Below are 26,483 nucleotides of genomic sequence, written 5' to 3' on the forward strand. Positions count from 1 at the left end.
TACAATAGTGTCTTTAGTGATATCTTCATAGGGAATGTGTGTCAACGTTTTACAAAACTGCTGCAGGTCCAAAATGTTGTTCTAAGATGTGTAGTTTTAAAAAGTTTGTGTAGTCTAAAACCCCTGACAGTGCTACTGTCTTTTTCGCAAGGGAAAGGGCTATAATTACATCCAGTTTGTCCACAGTATCTGCCTTCTCCTATCAAAAAAGAAAAACGCTTTTCCTCTCAATCCCCGAGGGGGCTATGACAGCCCCTATACCCCTAGTCCCGCCCACCCCCTGCCCTATCTCAAGCATTAACATGCAAAAAACAACATAAGTCACGGAAAACCAAATCATGCCAAAATAAGGAATCTACAAACAGATTGGGAATTAACCGTGTATGATGCGTCGGGCCCGTACAGGCGTGCTAGCCTGGCGATGGGCAGATGTTTAGAGACAGTAGAGAATAACAATGGAAAAGTTGTGTTTGTGAACAGGTTGGGAAAGTTTGAGCCAAAAAAAAAAAACTGTAGCCCTTTTCCTCTTTGCACGGATGCGGTTTCGGGAATCGACAACGTGTAAGTTTTCATAACAGAGTGGCACTCACCTACTTACTCACTCAACACTTTATCACTTTATTAAGCAAGTTACTGTGCAGTTTGCCAACAATTAAGTCTTAAAAATTGTGATTATTGTTGGGTTTATGTGCCGTTAGGGTGCGTGGGAGAAATGGACCACAATGCCAAAAGGTGCTTGGATCTGTAATATCCGTGGAGTTAAAATGTGTGTGTGAAATCTAACAAAGGACGACATGAACAATGGCAGAAAGCGAGAGGAAGAATGCCGCCGTGTATCGCAGCGTCTCTTTCAAAAAGTTGGGGTCTTGGAGCGCCCACAGGAGTGAAGACCAACAACACAAATCAGAGGATTTGGAGGCAGCTGGCGTCGCCCTTCCTCCGGAGCCCAGCAAAGCAGAACAGCTCTTGGCGACGCGTAATGTCAGTGTGTCAAGAAAAGTTTCCAAAATCTCTGCCACCACCGCCGGCCTCCCAACCGCAGATCCAAAGAGAGGCTCCTCCACTCTTCTCTCCTCTATTTCTCCATCAATCCGCCAGCTCACTGAGAAGTTTAGCAGCAGCGGCTGCGCCGGGACGCACCGAGTCTCACCGGGAGACGGCGCAGCAGTGACGCGGAGGAGCAACACTTTCCCTCGGGCCAGAGGATCCAAGACAGACGGGTCTCCGTGTCGTAAATCTTTTCACGAGGACAGCGGTGGTGGATATTTCCAGGATAGTGACACTACTACTGCGGAGTCTCTCACAGACAACAAAGTGAAAAAGTTTCACTCTGGCACTGACTCTGTGTCAGGCTCGGACTCAGAAAAGAAAAGTGAGGAACGGATTTTTACGTGTTTATCAACCGACAGCAGCAGTAACTCTGGTAAGAGAGATTATTCACAGATCAATGCATGTCCCTCTGATCATAGAAAGACTTTGACTACAGATGAGGAAGAGGATGTTACTAGTAGAGGGCTTCCTCCACCCTGTAAATCTCACAAAAGTTACCTCTCTACACACCACAGTGACTTCATTCCCCTGCACTCTGACAAGTGGCCCAGTGTCACAAAAATTAGACAATTTTTTGATGAGCCACAAAGCAAAGGTACTCAGCAGCACAAGACTGACACTTGTGAGAATTTAAAAGCAGCCATCAGAGGCCATCTACACGAGCTTGGCCCCAGTGACAGTGCCCTTCTCTCAGATAGAAGTGACAAACTCTCATCTTGCAGCTCCAATAATGAAGCCAGTGGCTTGTCTTTGCATGGCAAATGCATAGTTGGAACACAAAGCACAGAAAGCAGTACTGCTAAAGAGACTTTTTGTCACGGTATGGACTTTTATTCCAAAGCTGACCACCAGCGGTACTCAAATGATCAGGAGGCAGACATAGAGACACATCGTTCTAATAACAACAACGCTTCTGGCAGAAATACTTTTCAAAGCAGCAGCAGCAGTCACACTTGCACTGGGGGTAGTCACTACCATAGGATTAACCTATCTCCATACAGATCTCATAGTCCCAACACTGAGGCAAAGGCAGCCCATAAGACCCCCAGGACAACAGGGTTGACATCTGACCCCAACCCTGACCTTCAACCCCCTGCGACTTCGTCTTGGAGTCGACCGGGGAGCTTAGACACCTCCTCCTGCTCCTCCTCTCTTCAGCAGCCGACAGTGAGGGAGAGAAGGGATAGACAGGGGGTCGGGCTGCCCAGGGATAGTTTACATTCCTCACATAGCTCCTCTAGAGCACCAGCCCACACCTCCTCCTCCCCCTCCTCTGCTCCAGCTCCAGATAAAGCCATTACCTCCTACTCCTCTACTGAAGCTCCCTCCACTGAGCTAAGAGCCCCAACAAGAGTTGCCTCTCCTCTCAGCTCCCGCTGGAGGTTTAGCTCTGGAGACGAAGAGGAGGAGCACACCAGGAGAAGAAGAGGAGGTGGTTGGAGTGTTCCTTCAGGCCCTGCTCCTTCCATCTCCTACAGAGCAGGAGAAAGGGGTGCCACAGAGCGAGGAGGCAGCTATTTATCCCGCACTAAAAATGGCTGCTGGGGTGCTAAGGGCATTGGCAGGTCTTCAGGCAGTGAGGAGGACAGCCCTGGTTCTTTAGGCCCCCATAGTCGAGAGGCAGTCCGCCGCCGCTCACTGAGAAAAAAGAAGAAGGTCTTTGGAGCTGCTCTAGCAGCAGGCCGTGATGATTATAATGATCATGATGGCGAATCAGAAGACAGCGACAGTGACACGGGCATGACAATGGAGCACGTAGAGAGGCACCACCCACAAAACACAGGAGGAGACTTTGTGAGAACAGCAGCCCGGAGCCACTTGGCAAAAGAACCCAGTATTCATAGTAACAGAGCCAGGGTGCAGCAATGGGAGCGCATCTTCTCACCTGTGACGTCCACGACACTTCCTGGTGTATCACGAGTGTCAAAGGTCAATATCCCCCCATTTGTTTCCAGTCCTGGTGGTTCACGTTGCAACAGCCGATACTCTAGCACTGAGACACTGAAGGAGGAGGACCAGGCTAGCTGCACCAACCGTACAGCAAATGTGTTTTTTAACTCGGGTGGAGCAGGAGGCAGCACTAGCAAAAGTGCGTCCTCGTCCATGCTGAGTAAAACGTACCATGGGAATTTTACTATGTATCGATCCCCAAGCTTTGGCCATGGGGATAACTTCTCCCGTACCCCAGTGCGGGTGCGCACCAAGGTTGTGCCTCAAGTCCCCCCCTTACCTAGCATACTTGCCAGAGAAGGTGGGGTATCTGCAGGGCTTAGGGTTGGTGAGACCATGGCATTAAGGAGGACAACAGGTGGGGATGGGGTAGATGACAATGGTAAAAACAGAATATCCATGTCTAACCCTGATATTGCCTCAGAAACTATGTCACTATTAAGCTTTCTGAAATCTGACCTGTCAGAGCTCAAAGTGCGGAAAACAAGTGGAGACAAAATCGGGGACTTGGAGGGGTCCTCAGTGTACAGGATGGGATCACGGACTCATGGCGGGACCCTTCTACCCTGTGGTCGTCGGCCATCACTGAAAGACCTGACAGCCACTCTGCGACGTGCAAAATCCTTCACTTATTCAGACAAACCCACAACAGCCGTGAGGTGTTGCTTGACAGGTGGAACCACGAAGAGGAGCTCCTCTGAGCAGCAGCTTGACTTGGATGGAGAAAGGGATAGAGGAAGGGTGTCGTTGTCAGATAGGGAGGTAGAAAGTGATGGGGGTGATTTTAGGGTTGGGAGACGACAAAGGATGAGGGAATATGGATTTGATGATGATGCTGATGAGGAAGTGATGCCTCCATTGCAGGAGAGGTATGTGCAGGAAGCCAGGCAGGTCATTCGAGATATCTGCCAGATGAGTACTAGGGAAGATGATGATGATGTAGAAGTAAGGAGGACTGACAATGATTTGGAGGATGAATGTTTCAAGGTCACGAAAACAAAGGAGGAGAAAGCAGGAGTGAGTGTTAAGGATGAGACAAGGATAGATCAAGAGGCTGAGTGTAAGAACACAAAAGACAGGGATAAACATGAGCTGGAGAGAGAGAACAGGGAGAGCGAGAGGGATGGACAAAGTATGCAGTTGGAGAAGCTAAACAGCAGGGGCACAGCGTACAGGGAGAAGGCAAAGAGACAGAGAAGAGAGACAGAGAGAGCCTTACTGAAGGGCGACTCGGAGGAAAGCATGTTCTACGACCGCTCTGTGGATGAACTTTCAGGCCATGAGTCTAGTTTAACAGATGAAGGGATTGTAACAGAGCCAGAGACAGGCCCCAGTGACCCCTCTGAGAGGTCCTTCCTTGGGTCAGCAGGGGTTAATTTAGGGTCAAGAATCGCTAGGGATGTGCTAGGGCAGCCTGTCACCGTATGGAAGCAATCTGCTCTCCATGAGGCACAAGGGTTTAAGCAGGAGAGAGAAGAGATGACGGAGAACAGCATGAATTGTTCAAATCATCTGAATGAAGTCAGCGTGCCTCCCTCCTTGACTCTTCCTGCCCGTATGGCTGAGAGTGACAGTATCATCATGGAGCTGAGCAACACCGCTGGTATCAACAGTGTCAATGCTACCAGTGAGGAGATCAACACCAACAGCGCTGTGTCGCAGAGGTCAGCAGGCACTGCAGGAGGAGGACTTGAAGCTCCTGCGACCCCAAGTGCTATCCGTCGAAGGCGCAAGTTCTCTCCGTCTGGTAATAACAACACAGGCTCTGATTCCAGTAATGCCAGTAATGCAGAGTCAACAATAGCAGCTGTTGGAAATGGGGAGTCCACAGTCTACCGCTCTCTCAGTGACCCCATGCCGCAGCGGCGCTGTTCTGTCACAGAAGAAGGGAATAACAATTTTTCCTCTGTAGACAGCAACCTGTTAGGATCCCTGTCTGTCAAAGGAGGGGGAGGTGCTCCAGACGCCTCTGTGGTGGCAACCTTGTCAGAATACAAGGGCAGTGTGGCCAGTGACTTGTCAGTTTACAGTGATGGTGGTCTTCGAGATGATGCCGTTCGTGACTACAGCGGGGTGATCAGGAGTATCGTAGCTGAGCCAGGTGCAATGGACAGACTAATGACTGATGACCATGGCAATGGCAAAGCTCCCAAGAAGAAGTCATTCAGTGACCCCAGTCGTCGTAGCGATGCCCCTTTACTTTCTCAGAATGACCCTCAATTCAGAGGTCAGATCGGCAATCCTCAGCCAATCAGCGAGCTGGATCAACCTAGCCAGATCCCACCTTCCAGCAGTGAGCCAATCCTGAGCGAGCAGCGAGAGGAACTGTGGAAGCCGGAAGTTGAGCCTAAACATGCATTGGTGAAACAGCATGAAGCAAACGGCAGTAAAAAGGTTCGTTCCCAGTCAGAATGCACCCCCCACTCTGATAACCACAATGATGAAGATGAAGATGTAATAGACCAAGGTGGAGAAGAGCAAGAGGTGCAGAAGTTTAACTTTGACCTCAAGCTAGCTGGGGTTCTGTCACCTAGAATGGTTCGTCGCCCCCCTAGAAAGCGTCCAAACAGGTTGGCTCAGTTTTTCTCTCATGAGGACCCATTTGAGCCCCCAGAGCTGGGTTCAGAGGAGCAGGGGGATCACAGGGACCAAACTGACCTCACCTCTCCTCTTCCTCCTCCCCTGCTGCAATCCAAATCCAAAACCAGGCCCAAGCATGTCCGCCATGCCAGCGAACCTGCCACCTTTATCCCCATCTCCCCACCTCCACACCTCCAGCCGCTGAAGGAAGCTGACTGCCTAGCCGTCCGACCAACTGCAGAGCCTTCAACCTTAAGTAAGCCTACTGGAGATGAGGCCCCATCTCTGGAGGATGTGACCCAGAAATATATTCTAGAATTGAGCACCGCTGAGAGGGACAGTGAAGGCCCAGGGCCTCTTCCTGCGGCCAGGGATGGAGCTGAAGGTTCAGTGTCTGCATCAGAGGGGCCCAGCGAGACCACCACCAGTGGAATTACAGAAGCTGGACCACAGAAGAAAAGCACAGAGGACACTGCGTCCACGGCTGTCCCACAGAGGATCAAGCCCAGAGTGGTGAGTACACATTTCTGTTCTGTCTTTTTATCATTTTCACATGCGCGAGTGAGCAAGTGCAAGGCTGGCATACACAAAGCTCTCTTGTTGCATGGTGTCTTTGAGTGTATTCTGTGTCAAATGGTTATTTGCCTCACTAAACTTTTACTTGTCACTGTCTGAAATAGGGTGAAATTGGATTTTTAATGTATTAAAGGTTTTGAGGTAATACCAGTTAGCTTAAAACAACCCATAATGTTGTCTTATACAGTTGACTTGTTCTTATGGTTTCATAGCTACACCCAAAGCTGCATGTGTGTGCCTGTGCTTTTATGAAGTGCTGTGAATCAGGACTCATGTGGTTCATTTCAGAGTGCATTTGGAGCAGTGCTACAATACAGAAGCCATTAAAGGCTGTGCAGTTTTAAACAAACATCAGAGGATGTTATAAGTTTGATTAAACAAATCTCAGACAAAGGGCATTAAGGAGTGCACCAAGCCCTGCTGAGTGTGCATGTCTGTTTTCATTTATTTGTTTCATCCAATATCGATTGTCTCTGTACCAGAATTATAGAGTCATAGTGAGAGAAAATAATAAACACTTCACCCAAACAAAGATTGGGTGTGTGATGTCTGGGATGCTGCATTTACTCAACAGTGTCTAAACACTGGGAGACTTCTGGCTCGTTATATCATAGCAATACAAATGTTAACTGATAGGCTTGTCACAAAAAATCAATATCATGATAAATGTACATAATCAATTGATAAATGTTTTTTTATGCAACCACTGGGTATAATGACCATTATATGACAAAGTTAACAGGATATAAGAAACTTAATTGAGCATATTACAATATATCTAAACATATGTAAAGAAAAAAAAAAGAGAATGCATATAAATGTGCACTCTTTGTAACGTTCAAAGGCAGCCACTCATGGGGTCTGTCTGTGTGTGTTTCTATGTATACTCAATGTTCCTTTCTGTGGACTATGTCATTCATTCCCACAAAGCTACCCTTACTCATAACAACCCCCTGAGTGCACACACACACACACACACACACACACACACACACACACACCCTCCAGACCTCCAGTTATTGTCACGGGTGAAACTCTGAATAGGTGTGGTGAAAGTAAAAGCAATAGAGGGATTATCATCCCGTCTAAGCTCAGGACAGAAGGCTGCAGACACATCATCCAGGACTTTGCTTTCATTGTACCATGACAGCTTTTCTTTATTGCAGTGAATATTTTGCAGCCCTGGACTCATTCTGCTTTGGTATGGAAGTCAAATGTTACTTTGTGATTTGTCACTGTGTGTTTCAGAAATCTGGACAATGTTGTTTTTATTTGCTAAAAAAACAAATTACTTGTTGATTCGCCTGTCCTACCTGGCATTCACTCACAAAACTGCTTTACTGCCCATTGATATTATCTACTGCCCCGATCTTCATTAGTTGTTGATTGATTGTTTTACTCCCTTGCCCATTGTCCTTGCTTGTTGTTTTAGCGACATTAGCAGTAGCTGGCGAGTGACCTCAACAGGCAGGAAATGGGTCTAGGGAAATGGGAAGTTGTTGTGGTTACTCAAGTGTTTGATGATGTCCAGCACTACCGGCTGGCGTGTGTATGCGTGCACTCTGTTGTGCTGAGTGTGTGTTCACATTTGTGATTGGCCTGCATATGTGTATTATTATTATTATCCTCCTCCTTCTTTCTGTGTGTGTGCACAGGGATATATCAGTGGTTTGTTCAAACATTTGGAGCCCAGAGTTTGCCAACACACTGAGTTTAGAGCACTGCCACTGGGCAAGTGTGATTTGGATTGAACGTAGAAACAACTGTGCCAAGCTAAAATGGAGCACAGACAAGTTCTGAGAAAGTAAGGAAGGGAGCAAAAAGAAGGTGAGAGAGTGAGAGGAAAAGCTTTTTCCTTTTCTGGCTTATTTCACCCAGAGCACAGTGACATCAAAATCTTTCATCTTTATCTGTTTTTGATTTACTTTTTTTGCCACAATTCCTTTGTGCCCTTCCTCCTTCCCTTCTCCTTCACCAGTCATCCAGATGCTGGGTCAGTCAAAGTCTATGGTCTATATAAATATGTTACATCTTAAGCTCAGACTCTCGCCCATCTCCATTTGACTTTTTTATACTAATTCTCCAGCATTCCTCCTCATGTTATCTTAGTCTTCTCGGTGCTGTCTCTCGCTCTATGTCTCTGGAACATTGCAGTGAAGTGAGGTCATAAAGTTTGTCCTGGTGTGAGGCAGGCTGCCGAGCTGAATGTCAGGTAGAGGGAGAAAGGGAGTTGGAAGAAACACTTGGCTGGCTAAGAGAAAAAAATTACAGGATCAAAATAGAACAAAGAGAGAGCTCAAGAATGAAACAGTGATTGAGGGGAGGGGTGGTGAGGGAATGAGACGTAATGGGAGAAGATGGTTTATTTATTTTTTTCAAACCTTTTTCAAAGTTTATGTTGTGTTGCCCCATGTTTGGGGCCTCAAACTGTGACAGATTTGGGGTGAAATGCACCTGTTATCATTCATTTAGACATGAAAACTCTGATGTGAGACAGTTTTATGTAAGAATCATATGAGCCCCTCTCAGGTACAGGACAGCTCTTTCTTCACAGCAGCTGAACAGACGGGTTCAAACCCAAACAAATAGTACTGTAATGTATCATTGGTTAAAAAGTCAAATTTGATACACACATTGATGGATTGTGATTCCTCTTGAGTAAGTGTGTGTGTGTTTCCCTTACTGTAGTTTTCACTTTTGCAGGCAGCAGAAGTGTGGCCCATCTTTCCTTCTCGTGTTGTTGCATAACAGTCTTCAACTTCCCAAAAGAGCTGAAGACTCCCAAGTTTAAATATGGTATAATTTTAAGTTTTGGTACTAGTACACAAACAATACTTTTTTGGCATTTTACAACGAAGATCTCTAAAACCCTTTTGCTCTTTGATTTAACAAGATAAGCCCAATGTTTTTTCTTAATACAAGCAGCTGGACAAGAACTACCTACATAAATAAAACTAAAATTAGCCATGTTCCTTATTTAAGTCAGGATATACATATAAGATTAAAATAAGTAAACAAGACGACGAATCTTGTCAATCATCCAGTGCTAATTTTTGGTGCTTCCTGCATATCCTTGAAATTAACAAAGGGCAGCTGTCTATGTACACACACACTCAACTAATTTCCCAAAAGTCCTCTTTCCATCCTGTGAGGCCAGGGGAAGTTTAATGCTAGCGAGAGTGCTAATGGGAGGAAGAGAGAGGGAAATACAAAGCCTGAGAGAAAGAAAGGAGACAGAAACATTGGTCTATGCTCCGCTCTGTATGGATTAGGTCTAAAAGCACAGTGTTTATAGCTCCAGATTTATGACTAACTTTGTTTTATCAGGCCACCCGCGTGGAATCAAATACTTTCCCTCTGCTTGGTCTTTTTTCTTTCACTCCCCTGTTGTAATCCTCGCTCTTCCCCAGATAGAGTTGTGCTGGAGAGGAACAGTAAAGGTAGAGATGCGTAGACACTGAAGCAGTGAACCTCATAGGTTTCATTTGAAATAATTATTTGGAGGCTAAAACATTCTAATTGCTTTTTTGAATATGGATGTTCTTTGCAGTTAAACAAACAGAACCATGTCAGAATAAACTTGTTTTGTCTAATTGTTTTGTGTACCAGCTAACCTTTTTTTTGTGATCAATGGAGAGGGAGGAGCTTATCCAACAGGCAACTTGCTCCTTTTGAAAGCAGACTTTAAAGTTAAAGGAAACACACACACATACAGGATGTAACGTGGGTGCTAGGGGTTCTTTTTTAACATGCAAAGGTCAACACAGGTTTAGTGAGGGATGCTGAGTGAGGTAAAGGTGATGGAGAGATGAAAGGATGAGGATGTGGTTTGTTCTGGTTGAAGGTCTCTGTGACTCAGCAGATGAGAGGGATGAGGTGGGATGAATCAGAAGATCAAAAGGCCACACTGCAGATATCTGTGGTTTCTCTGACACATAGGCAGCCTCTGATGATAGACATTTTGATGTTACGGAGGCCAGTGGAGGGAGAAGATTGAACCTAAAAACTTATATTATGGATCACTACTGTACTGGGAGCATGGCTTAATTCTGTTTAGAAATTGTGATGGCATTCATGTTGAACTTACTATAACAAGGGTTTGACTTGAAAAGCAACAAAAAAGGAACTACATGACTAAAGTGGTTCATTAATGTTTGCTATGGTTTCTGTTCCTATGCGGTTAAGGTCCCAGGGGAGCAGGAAACATCCCCTAACTCCAGCCATATTGTCCTCTACTCACACACACACACACACACACACACACACACACACACACACACACACACACAGATGATGATGTTTTGCCTGTCTCTCTCTATCTCTCACACACACAGCCTGGTGTATTGCTTTTGGGACGGGCACAACAAAAATGTTTTGTGTTCCTCTGAGTAAGGGATTTAATGATAGACCTATTTGGTTTGACAGGGGTGGGGGGGCTGTCAAACCTAACATCCTGCAGGTTCCTCCACTGGTTGCCTGGCAGCTGCTCCTGGTCTACAAATAGTCTGGCACATAACCCCCCCTCTAAAACGTCAAAATGTTGTCTTTACACAAATAGCTCAGAAACTACTTTTTAATTCTTGAGCTTTAGAGTTGTTGGTAGACAGATTTTGTTACCTTTTGTACAGAGCCTGTTTAGTTTTGCCGTTTCCAGTCTTTGTGCTAAGCTAACTGATGCAGACATAAATGAGAGTGGTATCGACCTTTTCTTAATTTTACTCTGGGCAAGAAAGCAAATAAGCGTATTTCCCCAAATGTTAACTTATTTTCAGTCCTATTTACTCCTTTATAAACAGTTTTGAACAAGTCTACACTTTGATTTGAAGAAAAATTAAATGCTCACCCCATTTAGCTTGTACTAGCAATGCTAATAAAGGTAATTTAGGTTAAAATCATTGGCCTAGAAAGTTTCAGTATAATCAAGGTTTTTATTTTATTTTTTTAAACGCATGTAACCTCAACTGACATTTGTGTCACTGCAAAGAAATAACAACATGTGGCTCCATCTGGTTTCTCACAGCGGGGGAAAAAAGCTATGTGGGAAAACTGTTCTGGATGTCCTTGCCCTTGGTTGATGACAGTTGCAATATGCTTTGAAAATGTTTACCTTTTCCTTTTAAGGAGAGCTTCTGGGTATTTCCTTTTTAAATTCGCTGTTGCTCACCAGTGGAAAGTCATTTCAGATTGTTCAAACCTTTGAACAGTGGCTTTTTGATTCTTCTTCTATCTTCTTTTACACTTTTGGTGTCCTCATTTCTTGTCTCAGTTGCTCCCCTCCTGACTGTCGCTTTCTAACTCTCTCCTAACTCCTGGGTCTGTGGGGATCCACCCAGTGTAATTACAGAGCAGTTTGCTTATGTAAGGAAAGCCTCCTCTGAAACAGCACTTTCTAGCAGAGCTGCTATTTCAGCTTTTTTTGTGCACAGGCAGATTTCTACATACTAAACTGTGTGTTTGTGTGGATATATGTTTCTAAGTGATGTAACTAATGGATAATGAATACTGGTTTGAAAATGGGATCTGTTAATGATGTTGTGTGTGTGCCTATAGATACACAGTATGGTAAATATTTGGCAGGTCGTTCATGTTCATGAGTCAAACATACATCTGCAGTCCACGTGGCCACAAAGATATCTGATGTGAGGATCCCAGTTTTCAGTTTGTTGATGATTCAACTAATGCAGTGTCTGCAGTGTTGGTTGCCATTTCAGCTCATGCTAATTCATTTCTTCAAAAAAGAACTGTAAACACTCCTCATTATACTTTACATGCCACAAAAAATTTTATTCCACATACCTAGTCAAGGGCTAATAACTCGTTGTTTTCTATTGTCTATTTTTCACAGTATAGCATATTTAATGTGATTTCAAATACTAACAAAATGTTTGAATTTTAACAATTTGCTGATTAATTGTTCAATCGGTTTATTTCAGGGGGTCCCCAGCAATTTCACTATTCAATTTCACGAATTTATTTGAACTAAAGCTCCATCCATAAGTAACACAGTTACATACTGTGACTATTTTGCAAATGGGTTTTATACACTTTCTGTAATAAAAAATCTAAAAGCAAAAATCCCATCAGATGAATCTTATCAAATGGGGGTCTGTGGTCTAATTTGTGTCATTTAGTGGTCCTTGATTTGAAAATGTTTGAGAACCACTGTTTTAAATAATAGCAAACGTTTGGGTTTTGGACTAGTCAGAAAACACTGTAATTTGAAGATGTTCCCTTTTGCAGTGTTTTGAGATTGAATAGATTGAACAGGGAATCACATAACCTAAAAATAAATATTGGTTTTGATTATAAAATAATCAATGGTGGCAGCCTTCATTTGGTTGTTGCTGAAATGACTGCAGTCCGAGCCACAGTAGAAAGTTCTAGCTAGCCTCTGGTCTTTTCCTCTAGGGTTCCTCTAGTGTTTTTCTTATAAAGGGTTTATTTTTCTTTGTGAAAAGTTGAAACATGTTCAGCTAAATGATTATTCGCTAATGTACTTGATAGTAAAATGTTAGTGCTCCAGATTGTTAGCTAAATGTAACAGTCATTGTTTTATTAGCAGCTAAAGCTCCCATGAGTTTTGATGGTGTGCTAATGACCGTGGCTAATGGGATATATGCTGCTAACAAAACAATCAAAAACAAGTTAAATAGTTACTGCTGTATTTTAGCTTGCAGGTTGCTGCTCATACAGTCCCCAGACAGTGACAGCATTCTACTGGGTTGACAAAAATAAGCAGCAGGCAGAAGCATTAGTTTGTAGCCTGTTAACTAGCTTATGAATATGTGTTAATGAGCGTCACTGTGTCCTCTGGGATGAGTTCACAATCCTAGTCAAGCTTTGGAAATAAGTTAAAAACATATCCTTATGGATTGTTTGCGTCTATGAGGTCTCCCATTATAGGACTCACAGTCTCAGATAATTCCCAAAACTGATACCGCTTGACGTGAGTAACTGATGCGGCCTTGTGCTGTGTGCTATATTGTGAATGAAGGAGTGATTTTGGAGTCAGCTTGTTTTACGAAGTGAGAGCTGAATAGGCTACTTGTGACTCATTCTTTGCAATGGGAATTCTGTCCAGTATGACCCAACAACAATTCAGTATTATTATGTGATTATACTCTGCAGTGCATATTGTCCATCAGTCAGGGCATACATTAAAATCTGCATATAGTATTTTAAATAGCAAAACCCTGTATTAGATATCCAAGGGTATTGGATTTTTGAGAACCAAAGAAGAATAGTTTATCAAATAGTAGGCTACTAGTCAAATGCCGCAACACTGTCATAGACGCACCCCAAAAAGCAGAGAAAGTGGACAGTATTGTTACATTATTATTATGCAAGTATGTTTTTTTTTCTATGCGCATTTCTCTCCGTGACTGATCGTCATGGACGTGTTGCCTGCGTCTACCCCAGTTATTCACACAATGGTACAACTGTGTCAACCCTGCAGCGTGTAGCATAGCATAGTTTACAGCGTGGTTGGACGCACACACACACACAGGGTTTAGGCCTTGGTTTAACTGTGGGTTGACTGGGCCGTTCAAATCTATTCTGTCACTTGTCTTTTGTCACCCAGAGAAACATGACCGTAGAAACACTCTGCGTCTTCCTTCCTTCTCTGTTTCTGTCCTTGTCTTCCTCTCACCCTCTCCTTTTTCTGTCTTATGGCATCAGTCCGTCGGTTTGGATCATGCTCTAGCTGCCAGTTGAGAAACTCTCGGCAAAATGGGAATGGGAGAAGCTGGAAGTGTCGGAGTGTTGTTCCAGAGTGGCTGCTGGGATCTCGGATTAAGGCACAGGGAGAGGAGGAGGATGATTGGAAAAGAGAGACCAGAGCAGCTGATGCCAAAGCAGCCGCACAGGCAGGTGGTGATGCTCCTCTGTGTGTTTGGATGGGATGCGGTTTAACATTATTGGATCCAAAGTCTTCAGTTGAGTCTTGTTTTCTTGATATTTTTCCTTATTCATTTAAGTAGTGTGATTCCACAAATGTTGGGCTGTCTTTTTGTCCCAACAAGTGATATTGCTAACTAAGTAAAAACATCTTTCATTGTTTCAAGTTGTTCCGACTTGAGGGGGCATTCAAGTGAATTTTTTTCAGTCGGGAACTTACTTGTCTAGTGACACCAACCTGGATTTCATCATCATACACCCCCTTGATGTCATTACATCATCCACAGCAAGTGGATGACGTCACTTTTGAGCACGGTTAGTTTATGTACCCCTTATTGGGTAAGATTGAGTTTTGCTGAGGGAATTTAGTCTCATGAGGTTCCAATTTTTCAGACCATTCACAAGATAAGCAGAGGGCAAAATTAAATATGCTGCAAGTCAATGGTACAATACATTTGTCAAAAGCACTATCCATATAGTCAATATACATGTAGTTAGTTTAATATTTCTATTGGGTTGACCCCTGTACAGTATGTCTTTCAACTGAGATGAGTGGACAAAACACCTTTTAGTGCTTGTAATTCTTGAGTAATGAATAAATAAATATAAGTCATATTCTTACTTTGCAACATGGACTAATGTATTAAAAAGACACAAGCTATGACCATCTCAGAAAGTGGTGCATTGCATATTTCCAGCAGCAGTAAATTTGGTGACTTTGGTATAAAAGAGTTGCATAGTCAGTATTAGCAGTGGTAGCCACCATGCCTGAACAAAATAAGAGTAGTACTTTATAGGTAGCAATGTGCTACTAGGAAACTCAATTGTTGTGTTCATGCAGGCAAAATAGATGTTTTGAGATCAAAGTAATGTGACGCATGCTTTGATCACTGCACAGACTAGTCAGAATATTTGTACAGCTTTTTTTCACTACATCTCTTGGCCCTTTTGACTGCATATTTCCAGTTTATTTCTTTGTGTATGCTGTCTTTCATTGGTGTTCTTCTTACCCGTCCTCACCCCAGAGACTAATTGGCCTGCGTTTTGAATACTTGCAGTTAACCATACAAGTAAGAGAAAATTAAGGCAGTGATTGTACTCTTTTTATTTTTCTTCCAGTCATCCCCCTCAGTTTCTGAGATGCCCCGTCTGGGGACCGTGTTGGGGAGTGTCTTAAACAAAGCAGCAATGTCCACCGGAGTCATTATTATTAACTTTTATAGGTCTTGTGTGCATTAGACAAAGAAAATCAAAATCAAAAGATGTTTGACATTAGACAAGTACAGGTTTGTCTAATCTACTGTAATGAGGATTATTTGAAGAATAAACTTTTATGTTCTCCTTTTTAAATAAATCTGAGAATTTAATAATTGAGCAAAAGCTTGCTTTTGTGAAACATGTATCATAGTAATTTGGCGACGCTATAGTATAAGCTATATCAACGCTATAGTTTAAGCTTTTCTAGTGATATTGATCTGTGTTTTTGAATTCCAAAATGTCCAAACAAGTGACCCATTTCCCTTCCCAGCAACCCTCACAGGTGAGCGTTGAGTGGCTTGATCTCTCTGGCCGCTGCCAACCTTTTGTACTTAAGTAAAACATTTTGTCCCAAGATGAGTTTTGACAAAACTGTGAGTCAGACTGAAAATATGTTGACCTTAACTCAACCGAGAAAACTTGGACGTGTGTGTGTCAGTGTGAATGAGAGAAAGACTGAGTAGACAGAGTCATGGGGCTAGTGAGTGTGTGTGCGTGTGTGCGTGTGTGTGTGTGTGTGTGTGTGTGTGTGCGTGCGTGCGTGCGTGCGCATCTGTGTTTCAATAACTTAACTGTCAAAGAGAGATGAGGCGCTTTCTAGCTCCCTCCATGTGTCCCTGTCTCTCGCTCTCTCACTCTTACCTTCACTTTCCTGTCATCACTCCTTGTGTCTGTGCTGTGCTTTGCTAATAAATATGGATCTAAGAATCTGAGGCTAATGGCACGTTTTTAACAAATGTCCAGTGGTTTCCAACCTTTTTTGGCTTTTGACCCTTTAAAGCAAAACACAGTCTGCGATGATTCCTCCTTAGATTATTTCATTTGAAATATGTTTAACAAATAAAAAGCAAAGATTACACAAAAGTCCGAAAGGGAAAAAAAACATTTATGTATGAGGAAAAATGTTTTGGTGTTTAATCATTGTGTGTGGATTTCAGTGACTGTGAGAATATTTGTTTAAAGTGATAAGAAGCCATTAAATGTAACTTGAGTCACAATGTCACACATATCAGTTCACTGTGTTTCTCTGCTATTGTCGTGTATTGTTTGCATGACGTTATAACAACAGAATAGAGAATAAACTCTGGTAATAATTAGGTTAAGGGTCTTGGAAACAAGGTTGATTAAAGGAGTGTATTTTGAGACCAGGGGGTCGGTCCTCCAAAGGGGTCACAAGATAAATGTAATGGGTCGTGTGATGATGGACAAGATCGGAAATAAAAGAATGAATTGACTTTTTTGTCCACGTTGGTTTTAGTACAAATTAAACAAACAAGCTGTTAACATGTCAAATAGTTTTAAAGGTGCTGGCAGGCGGATTTTGTTACGTTTGGACAGAGCCAGGCTAGCCTTTTCCACTTACTTCCAGTCTTTATGCTAAGCTAAGCTTGCCGGCTGCTGGCTGTAGGCCCATATTTAATAGACCGACATTAGAGTGGTATTGATCTTTCCAAAATTGCTCAAAATAAAATAAAATTGCTACACTAATTCTTTTCTGACTTTTCTCCAATTTTGCTTGCAGTCTTACCTCTTCTTGCCCCCAGAAACTCACTTTGGTTAGAAATGCTCAGAACTCCTTGACATTATGCAACCTGTGACGAGTGTTCGTGAGCAGATGTGGCATCAGGGATCCGCTGCTATAAGAAGTGGTCACCTTTGCTGATTACAAGAGTATTTAAAAAAAAAAAAAACTTTTAATACCCTATCTGGCATTAGATGCAGATGTTTAACACTCACTGTTGGCAGTGATGGATTTGTAGATAGATCTCCAATGTGTGTCAGGACTTAATTTTGGCATGAATGCTGCTGTTAATTTGAAATACTTGAACCAAGACCAGCACTATTAAAACATTTCCTGGGATACCAGCTGCAGTCACTGCTTTTGTAATGGATCTTTGTCAGAGTATAAATGTCCAACAAGCCTTTTTTTTCAGGTATTTGTCTTGCCAACTTTTGCTAGCACCCCCAACCCCCTGAATTATGAAGTTTTGTTTGTGTGTGTGTGTGTGTGTGTGTGTGTGTGTGACCTGCTGTCCCTTCGTTGTCTGTCCCGCGTTCAACCAACTGTGTGGAGATTTGACCAAATCACAGCAGCAATCATTGTGCCACTGATGATGGTTAATGATAATTATGACTGCCATTTATCTGCCGATTTGAGGGGTGTGTGTGCATGTGGGTGTGGGTATGTGTGTCCCTAAAGGTTTGTTTGAAGGGCTCACACAAAGCTCCCATGCCACAGTGACAGCCAGGGGGTTGTGGGTAATCGGGTCTGTCTGTCCTGAAACAATGTCGTCCTTCTTCACTCCTCAATAGGCTTCTTATTTTCAACCAGGCCTCGACTTTTTCCCCCTTCAAACATTTAATTCACCGCTTGGCATTTCAATTGTGTGGTTCTGAAATGTTATTGTGAAAGGAGGAGAGACATTATTTAAGGTTCACACAGTGTGCTACAGAGATGCCATTCGCATTAAACATCACTGGAGCGCATATTTTCCTGAAAATTGTCAGGCCCAGACTAAACTCTTGGTAACTGATCTTCAGTGTTATAAAAACAGCAGGATTTATTTTTCTTTGCCATTTAGGGACCTATAACACATACCTGTGGTAAAACGCGGGGTCCAAACCCAAATGTTCAAAATCCACGGGCGAAATGGGAACAAATACCAGTGGGTCTGACACCTTTTACACACTCATAACGTCCATTGTCATTTTTTTGCGCTGTTTTCATGTCATCCCGATCCTTTGTATCATCTTGTTATCTAATGGACGTTCATCCCTTCTGTGCAGCTAAAACTCTCACTGAGAAGTTACAAGGTTGTGAATGAGGGCTGAGCAGACAAAACACTTGTGATAAGAGTTACCTAAAAATAGCTCACAATCTGACCATGAAGTTTTAAACCATTTGTCGAAGGCCATCAGGTGATTTAAAAAAAAAAAATTGTCTCGAAGCAAATCATTATTTTACATTTCTGTTCTTTATTTTCTGAGGATATAATCACTTGAGTGACATATCTTTAAAGATAGATGCAAAATCTCAACAATGTGTCTTGTGGAGCTGCGTATCTATCTATCTGCATATTTTGGTAAGCTGTCTTACAACAACCTGTAAAAGCTGTGTTAGTTACATCCACTGTGTTTTTCTGGCAACATTTCTATGGCTGTTTCTGTCTCCTTGGGGGGAACATGGCCTCCTCATTCTTAAACTGGCCTGCAAAGCTCTGATTGGCTCAGTTGTCTTTCCAACACAGCTCCTTCCCAAGTGAATGCAGCTGGGTATGTCATCTGTTATAGTTCAAAACCTCAGACACCTGACATCTCCAGACACTGATCAGTAATATTGCAGTTAAGGCATATGTCTAATAATTTAAATAAAAGGCACACTACAATTCAAGTTAATGTGAAAGAAAAGGCTCTTGCAGCATAACTGTGTTTCAGCCATTTTCAGCCTGTGATCTATGTCTAATAAAGCAAAATTGCCATGAACGATAATAAATGGCTTCAGCTCTGCACTCCTTCATACAGACTTGAAAAACCTATACTTTATATTCAAAAAACATGCAGTATTGGCTTTTAATTTGAAAAATGTGTGCAGAGTTGAAAACAACATGGATCCAGCCTTTTAAGGAGTGTTATCCTTCTCGCAGGAACCATAATTGTCTTCATTGAGAGGGCAGGGCAGGAAGTGGGTTTGGGGGAGGCATTTTTTTACCATCTTACACACTGCATCTGTGTTTGTTAGAGCAAAAAGACAGAAAAGAAAGTGCACGTCTTCTAAAGACCAGAGAACATTTTTAAGCAACTAACACTGTTTTAGGATGGTTAGTGATGGGGCTGTGGAATTTTTTATTTTTTATTTTTTTTGCTCAATGAAGATGCTGGTCGCCCTTATGTGTATTCTTTGTCGTCCGTGTCAACCGTGTGTGGGACAGGAATGTGTGTGTATGTTGCCGTAAAAATGTGGTGACATCAGATGGGCTGGCGTTCCTGTTTGAGAAAAGTAAAGGAGGAGGAAGAAAGAAACATGTCGGCACAATAAAACAAACCCAAGTTTATACCTCTTCCCCACCTTTCTGTTCACCCCATCAGTCAGTCTGCATGCCTACGTTTATCCACCCAACGTTTCTCACTGAGATCATTGTTTCTACGTCTGTCTCTCTTGCTTTCTCTCTGACCCCGTCTCCATCTTTCTCTTTTGGTCTCCCTCACCTCTCTTGCTCTATTTTTATCCCCTCTCCCACTGAGCCCACATCTGGATCTTATTGACAGAGTGAACAGCCCTTAAGCCATAAAAGACTCTCTGGACTGTGTGTGTGTACTTATGTGCTTGTGTGTGCCTGGCAAAGCATGGCATACCTAAACACAATATGCCTCTTGATTAAAAGAAGATTTCACCAAATCACACAAGCATTCACACATAGTGTACCATCCGCAGCCACAGCAACGCACGGATATGTTGAGAAAGAACGTGCTTAGGATCAATGTCTGAGGTTTGTTTTTTTCTTATGCTGCTAATTCTTTGGAATTTAATAAAAAACAAAATGTCACTAATGCACCAATTTTCACACACAAACTAAATTTAGATTTTCCGCAAGTAATAAAATGCCCCCTTAATGGGTTAAGATTATAATCAGACCTGTTAATGGACACCTGCTGTAAAGCATAGTGACAGCACATTGTTTGATTAATTAGCAATTATTACAGGATAAGTGGTTATTAAGGTATGATATGATAATAGTTCTTACAGTGATGTAATAACCTAAATGCGTTTCCCCCCATACTTTGCAGTTATTAGATTATTGGTATGTAATTATCAATGTAATTATACATTATACAGTTTCAATAATGTATGTGTGACAGAAGCCAGCGAGTCTGTGCAGTGAGTTAATCTCACTCCCCGACACCTTAAGAGATGCACCAACGTTAGTGCCTGTGGGTTTTAGCCTTCTTGTAAGCGTGTCCGAGGTCGCCAGTTCGAGTCAGGACCGCGCAGTATGTTCTCGGGAGCAGCCGGTTACATGCGTAGCAACTGTTAATTAGAGAAACTATGTGATTTGTGTCACATCATCTGAAAGTTTTCAGTCCTTTTTTTTAAGAGGGAGTTTTTGACAAGCAGTTATTACACTGTGTGTCACATTATATTTAAGAGCAGGTTTTATTCCTAAAAGTGATATTCTTTAGATTCTTAATTATATTAAATGTATATCATTCAAAATTTCAATTATTTATTGGTTACTTTTGAATTATGTCCTTGTATATCCTAGGACAGTTCAAAAGCCCATAATTATGCAGTTCTCCTTTTAGAATCACAGAGTTAAAAGGAGTTGTGTGCTGAACGCCTGCAGTTTGTTGTCTTGCCGGCTTGAAAACCTCCTCAACCTTTTCCCCAAACTCATAAGCCTGACCTTTTTAGTCACTCTAAACTAAGTATTTATGTAAGATCATAAATAAAAGCTGTACCTGAAAGGGTTTTATGTAATATTATGACCAGTTTTAGAGTCCCGTTGTAAAGTGGAGATACAACACAGAGGCTGCCCACCCATTGCCATTCTTTTGCCTATATTCTGCAAACATCTGGTGTCATGTACCTTATGAACACTAGAGAGAGTTACATTTCACACTATAAAAAATCCAAATAAACACATAAATATATATATATTGTCTCATCCAGAAAGAGAAATATTGACTTGCCAAAGTCAAGGTTTTGCCTCTCCTCAAAACACATTGCATTTGTTATCTCATAGTCTGAAGCCACTCGATTTGTATTCATTAGACTGTTACTCTTGCTTGTTATTACTACTCTTGTCATGTAGAGACTCACACTACACCATAAATATGACAACCACCTAATGCGCTGAGCAAAAACTCTCTTCGCTACAGTCTGAAGTGAGCAGCCTTCAGGGGCAGACACCAGACCTTTTGACCTCCTGTTCCTCAACCTCTGTCTCACCTCTGTGGCAGCTAAACGCTACAATCATTAACCCAGCAGAGAGTCAACAGCTAGTTACATGACAGCATATTATCCTCCTAATGACAGGCTACAGTCCTGTTTTTAAAAAAAAAAGAAAAGAAAGATAGTTTAGTAAGGGGGAGAATCCTGGCCGGCAGGCGGGCTGAGTGACTTTTTGAGTCTTTCACAGTGTACTGGTGAGCTAGGAAGTAATGCAAGTTGACAGTCTGGTACCTTAAAATCCGCCTCTCTATCTCTTTCTCATCTCTTCATTCGCGCAAGTGTCAGTGGTGGTTCATGAGATAATTTTAACTATATGTCTTTGCATTTAGGGCCACAACTCAAAGATACGGGCCTCGGCTTGTGTTTGGGTTGGGGTTGTGTGTGTGTGCTCTATTAATAGGGAGAGGAATAGCACAGGCCCTGGGAATGTTGTCCTCTCCGGAAAAACATTACTCCCCCTGCCCCATCACTCCTCTGTCCCTCTCTCTTTCTCTCCTTCTCCCATAATGGGGAGGGAAAGAAAAATGACAAGATAAGGGGAAGAGGGAGGGAGATGGCAAGAAGATGTGGAGAGGAGGGAGGGGGTTGATATTTTCCAAGCGGAAAACAGAATTATTGTCGTCTCTTGCTGCCGCCATTTTTCTCTTGTACCTTCTTTTTGATTCCTTCTGTGTGTTGTCACAGGTCACACATTTCACTATTGGTTCATGTCTGCATTCATATGTGTATATTTACATGTACAGTATGTGCGGATGGATGCCTTGTGTGTGTGTTTGTGTCTGCTCTGTGTTTGTGTGTGTGTTCATGCAGACATGCTACCTGGATTCCTGCATTCCAGTCATTTGGGCTCAAGCCAGTGCATTCAGGGAAGCAGTACAGTGCAACATGGAGGGAGGGGAAGATTAAATGAAAAAGGAAAAAGTATAGGAGAAGAAAGAATGTTATTTCTGTGCCCTCTAAGGAGCCATAGCCATAAACTCGCTGATTGTGACATAATTTCTTGTTCTTTTACTTCTTATTCTGTTCCCCTCTCCCTTCCTCCTCCCCGCACCTTTCCACTGCCTCTCAAAGATTAAAATCAGTTGTCACCCAAGGGACTGAGAATAAAAACCATTTTAAAAAATGTAGGACTTCGGTTGAAAAATGAACTTCAGTATCTATCACATTAATCAACTCCTGGCAATTTACATTAATGGTAACTTAAAGTACTTTTTATGAAGTGCCATAGACATTTTAAAGCGCCATAGAGTGGTTGATGGGGAGAGAATTTTTTAGAAAGTGGTAAAACTGTGCAGTGTAGAAAGGGTTAGGAAAGGAAGCTTTAGTTTCAGTTTAAGTCAGAGTACATTCGCTGATCTAATCGCTCCCTCTGAGAGCAACCCTGGGACTGAGCCCATATCGCACATACACACACACACACACACACACACACACACACACACACACACACACACGCAACACTGCCATATAAGGAGAGAGCGAGAGTGAATCAGGCAGGGTTGAAACAGGGGGTCTCTTTTCTTCTCTCCCTTTTTCTTCCATTTTCTCTGGCTATTCTGAAGTTCCTTGGAAGCTCGCTCTCTTTCTTTATTCATGTTATCATCTTCCGTTTTAGTTTGCCCTCTTATCCTCCTTGTGCCCCCCCAAAAAGTCTTTGGAAAGCTCTCTCTGTTCCATTTAAACTTTTTCTTGCCTCCCCGGCTTTACTCATAAGTACACATTAACTAAATGTCCCACTGCTCACTAACCCCCGTTCAAATAGACCATTGACATTAGCTTAGTCCAAACACATGGTTCACAGGAGTCAAAGGCCATTAGGAAATAAGTCAGTTTTAATCTGGAGTATAAGCAAACAAAGGAGCGCTTCCACTACCACTGATAAAAGTTATTTCCTGCTGTGGATGTTTGTTCGTGCTTCATTGTTGTTGACTGTTTTCTGCAGACACATTGTGTTTCAAAATATTTTTTAGAGACTAAGCAACCTGCAAGCGACCCCATGTGCATTTGACATTTCATTATATGTTTTCAGTGGTTTGCCTTGAGCCACCAGTTGTAAACCACTTTGTGTGCGATTTAGCAGATGATATTAGTGTTTGGCAATATGAGGTTCTTGCGGGAAACTGACAATACTTGAGTTGAATAGTTGAATCAGTTTCGTGTTTTACTGTAAACTACGTTCAAAAGGCCTGTTTTTTGTCAGCTTTATTGATCCTCTTTGTTGACATGTTGGTATAACCTTGGTCTAGTAAAGTATAAAGGACAAAATTTATGATCATTATTCATTTCCTTAAATCAAATAAATTCATGGAGTTAGAAAGTTCAGTGTGACACTGCTAGTGAATATTTTGACAAATCATGGTTAATGTGTACAGTTAAGATGACAGAGAGCACCCCCTGTGGCTTCTGTGTTTTGTGGGTCTGTGTGTGTGTGTGTGTGTGTGTGTGTGTGTGTGTGTGTGTGCAGATGTAGTGGAATGTGACCGTTTCATGTGAGCAGTTATAAACGAATCCATTTCCCTGGGAGTATCCGGTATCGTGTGTGTGTCTGTAGTGTAGATAAAGAAAATGTTTCCCTTTTTTAGTTGTGTCCCGCTGGGAGCTTATGGGAGGGTGGTCCTCAATCAGGTCCTCTTCTATTCACACGGATGACGAGCACGAAGGAGCTCTTATGTTTGACATCGCTCTTTCTGCACATTAGCTTTATGTAATCTTTTGGGCTTGCTAGCATGCAGGGTTCGTCATTGTTGCGATGAGGAAAACTAGCGAGAAGAGAAGGGATTATTTTGACATTGATACCTCTTGGCTGTATCTGGTCAACTTGTGTTGAACTAAAATCAGCTCATTAACTAACTAACCATAGTATTTGGTCAGGTAGCCGTTACTCTCTTGCCGAGTGGCTTATGCATGTGAACTCCAGACTAGCAATGGGTCTTTTCCACAGAAGACACTTTGACATGTCACAGTTGGAAAATATAATTAAATATAAAGTTATTGGTGGCTGAATCCAATTTAGCTGCTTCAGTTTTGGGGTCCTTTTATTGTTCATGGTTGCTTACTATCACACTGTCATAGCTTACTGGGACACTTGTTGCCTGCTGCTATACTGTTCATGGTAGCATTAAGTAACAAGTAGTGCTATGTTAATATAAAATGCAGTCCAATGTTAGCCTTCTGGCTAGTTACAGTAACTAAAGCTTAAGCTGTGCCTAAGTACAGCCTCATAGAGCCGCTTGCGTGGCTGTAAACTCTTAGTCTTGTTTATATACAAAACTGAGCAGACTCTTTATAAGCTCTTTCTTTGGAGAAGAAACTTTGACTAGGGATAAGACAGTTACATGTATCATAATAACATAAATCTGGAAATGTAGCAACCTTATTAGGCACCTTTCCTGCAGCATGACCTACATACCCTACGAAAAACCTTTTTTCAGGTATCTATTTCTGGCCTGCTTGTCATGTGTAACAGTGGCCAGTTATCCAGTTGGACCTCCATGATGGTGCCAGATGATGTTGCTAGGAGATTCGTGACGCAGCTGCAAAGCCTCGGTAGTGTGACACTGCAGGGTAAATGTTAGTGTGTGTGTGTAGGCGCTAATCATGAGGAGCTCTGCGGTGCTTGTTTTTTTTTTTTCTTTCTCATTCACGCTTTCTCTTTCATTCAGATGTTTCTGTGGCAACCAGTGTTACATAGCAACTGACCAGCCAATGACAAGAGATTTGTCTCTCTGCTTTCCCCCTGTTCCATCTCTCTGTCTCCAAACTGAACTGAGTTTCAAAAGAGTTGCTCTGCAGACCTCTAATTAGACTGTCAGGTGTCACTGATCCTTAAGGCCCTTTTATAGAGGGAAAAGTTGACAACCTCAGAAACCTCTAGAATCACACAGCTAAGTAGAAAAGGTCTGACATGGTCAAACGTCTGTAGCAGCAATAGAAAGGTGAAAGCCTGTCCTGGTTCACGTGGGCAGTGACTGCTACTCCTCTCTGCTGCTACTGCAAAGTTACCACCACCTGCAGTCTGTAAAGGCCTTTACATTTGCAGTCACTAAAATAAAACAGACTAAAATTCATCACTGAGCATTTCCTCTTCTGGTGCTTATGAAAGGATTGAGTTCCTGAACTGAATCTGTGTGAGCTGCTTCAATCACTGCACTCCGTGCCTCTGCTGTACCACACCGCCTCCAGGTGTGTTAGTGTGTGTGAGACCGTGTGAGTGTGAAGCAGAGATTTGCTGCGTGAAGCCCCTTCCAGACAAAGAATAAGACCCACTGCCATGAAGAGGGCGAGACAGAGGGAGTTGAAGAAGCGGGTGAGAATATGGAGGAGTTTCCCAGTTGTCTTCAGTCAGTGTGAAAGCATGCAAACATACTGTCTATCCTGTCCACGTGCTGCATCCAAAAGAAAAAACATGATCACATTTGATTGTGATCAAATATATTTCTCATCTTTACATTAAAGGCTTTTGTAATATTTAGGAGGATCTATTGACAGAAATGCAATATAATACACATAACTATGTTTTCAGTGGTGTTGAAGATCTTTGATAACGAACTATGTTTTTATTCCCTTTGAATGAGCCATTTCTATCTACATACAATGCGGGTCCAGCGTTTTTATTTTATTCTTTAGCAATGTTAAAAATACGAGAGATTTACAGGAAAATATTTAAACGGGAGGACACCGGAACGGATATGGGAAAATCCCGGGAAAAATGGGAGGGTTGACAGTATGAACTGGTCAGAAAAGTTATGAAGAGTAACTGCACTCAGGTTGATTATCCTGCCTTGCCCTGCCAACATACAATGGCACTTAAGTACAAGCCTACATAGGGCGGCTGTGGCTCAGGAGGTAGAGCGTGTTGCCGGCGGTTCAATCCCTGGCTCCTCCAGGCTGCATGTCGAAGTGTCCTTGGGCAACAAACTGAACCCCAGTGCACACTTTGTTGTGGTCGAAAAGACTAGAAAGGCGTTTTCATTACTGTGAATCTGCTCAAAGCTGCTCTATATTCTATGACACCGTTTTCTTGGAAAGGTTTAGCTCCATTCAACCCTTTTTGAAAATGGCGGCACATGCTTTGATTGCTCAAAGCTGTAGTAAGACGCTTCATTTATTGTAGCTTTACCAAGCCAACCAACCTACAATATACACACACACATACACACATGGCTGTGAGGGGTCAGGAATGTTGAGAAAAGAAGGTTAAAGAGGGGAAATGGAGAGGGGG

At 42.6% G+C, this 26,483-nt stretch overlaps 1 protein-coding gene across 2 annotated transcripts in view; it reads left to right on the forward strand.

The window, feature by feature from the left end:
• The first annotated feature begins 281 nt into the window (after positions 1–281).
• LOC119882618 (rho guanine nucleotide exchange factor 17-like) overlaps positions 282–26,483 on the forward strand; it is a 67,723-nt gene continuing 41,521 nt past the window's right edge. The window contains exons 1-2 of one of the 2 annotated variants that reach the window (XM_038692735.1): positions 282–561; positions 699–6,093. In XM_038692735.1, the coding sequence (XP_038548663.1) occupies positions 802–6,093 (5,292 nt within the window). In that variant the 5' untranslated portion in view covers positions 282–561; positions 699–801. Of the gene's footprint in view, positions 562–698; positions 6,094–26,483 lie in introns of those variants that run through there. The other variant, XM_038692736.1, reaches the window with a different exon arrangement.

The sequence above is a fragment of the Micropterus salmoides genome, unplaced genomic scaffold (genome assembly GCF_014851395.1).
Source record: "Micropterus salmoides isolate LMB-PRFRI ecotype aquatic unplaced genomic scaffold, ASM1485139v1 Ms_hic_scaffold_3, whole genome shotgun sequence".
NCBI classification, from domain to species: domain Eukaryota; kingdom Metazoa; phylum Chordata; class Actinopteri; order Centrarchiformes; family Centrarchidae; genus Micropterus; species Micropterus salmoides.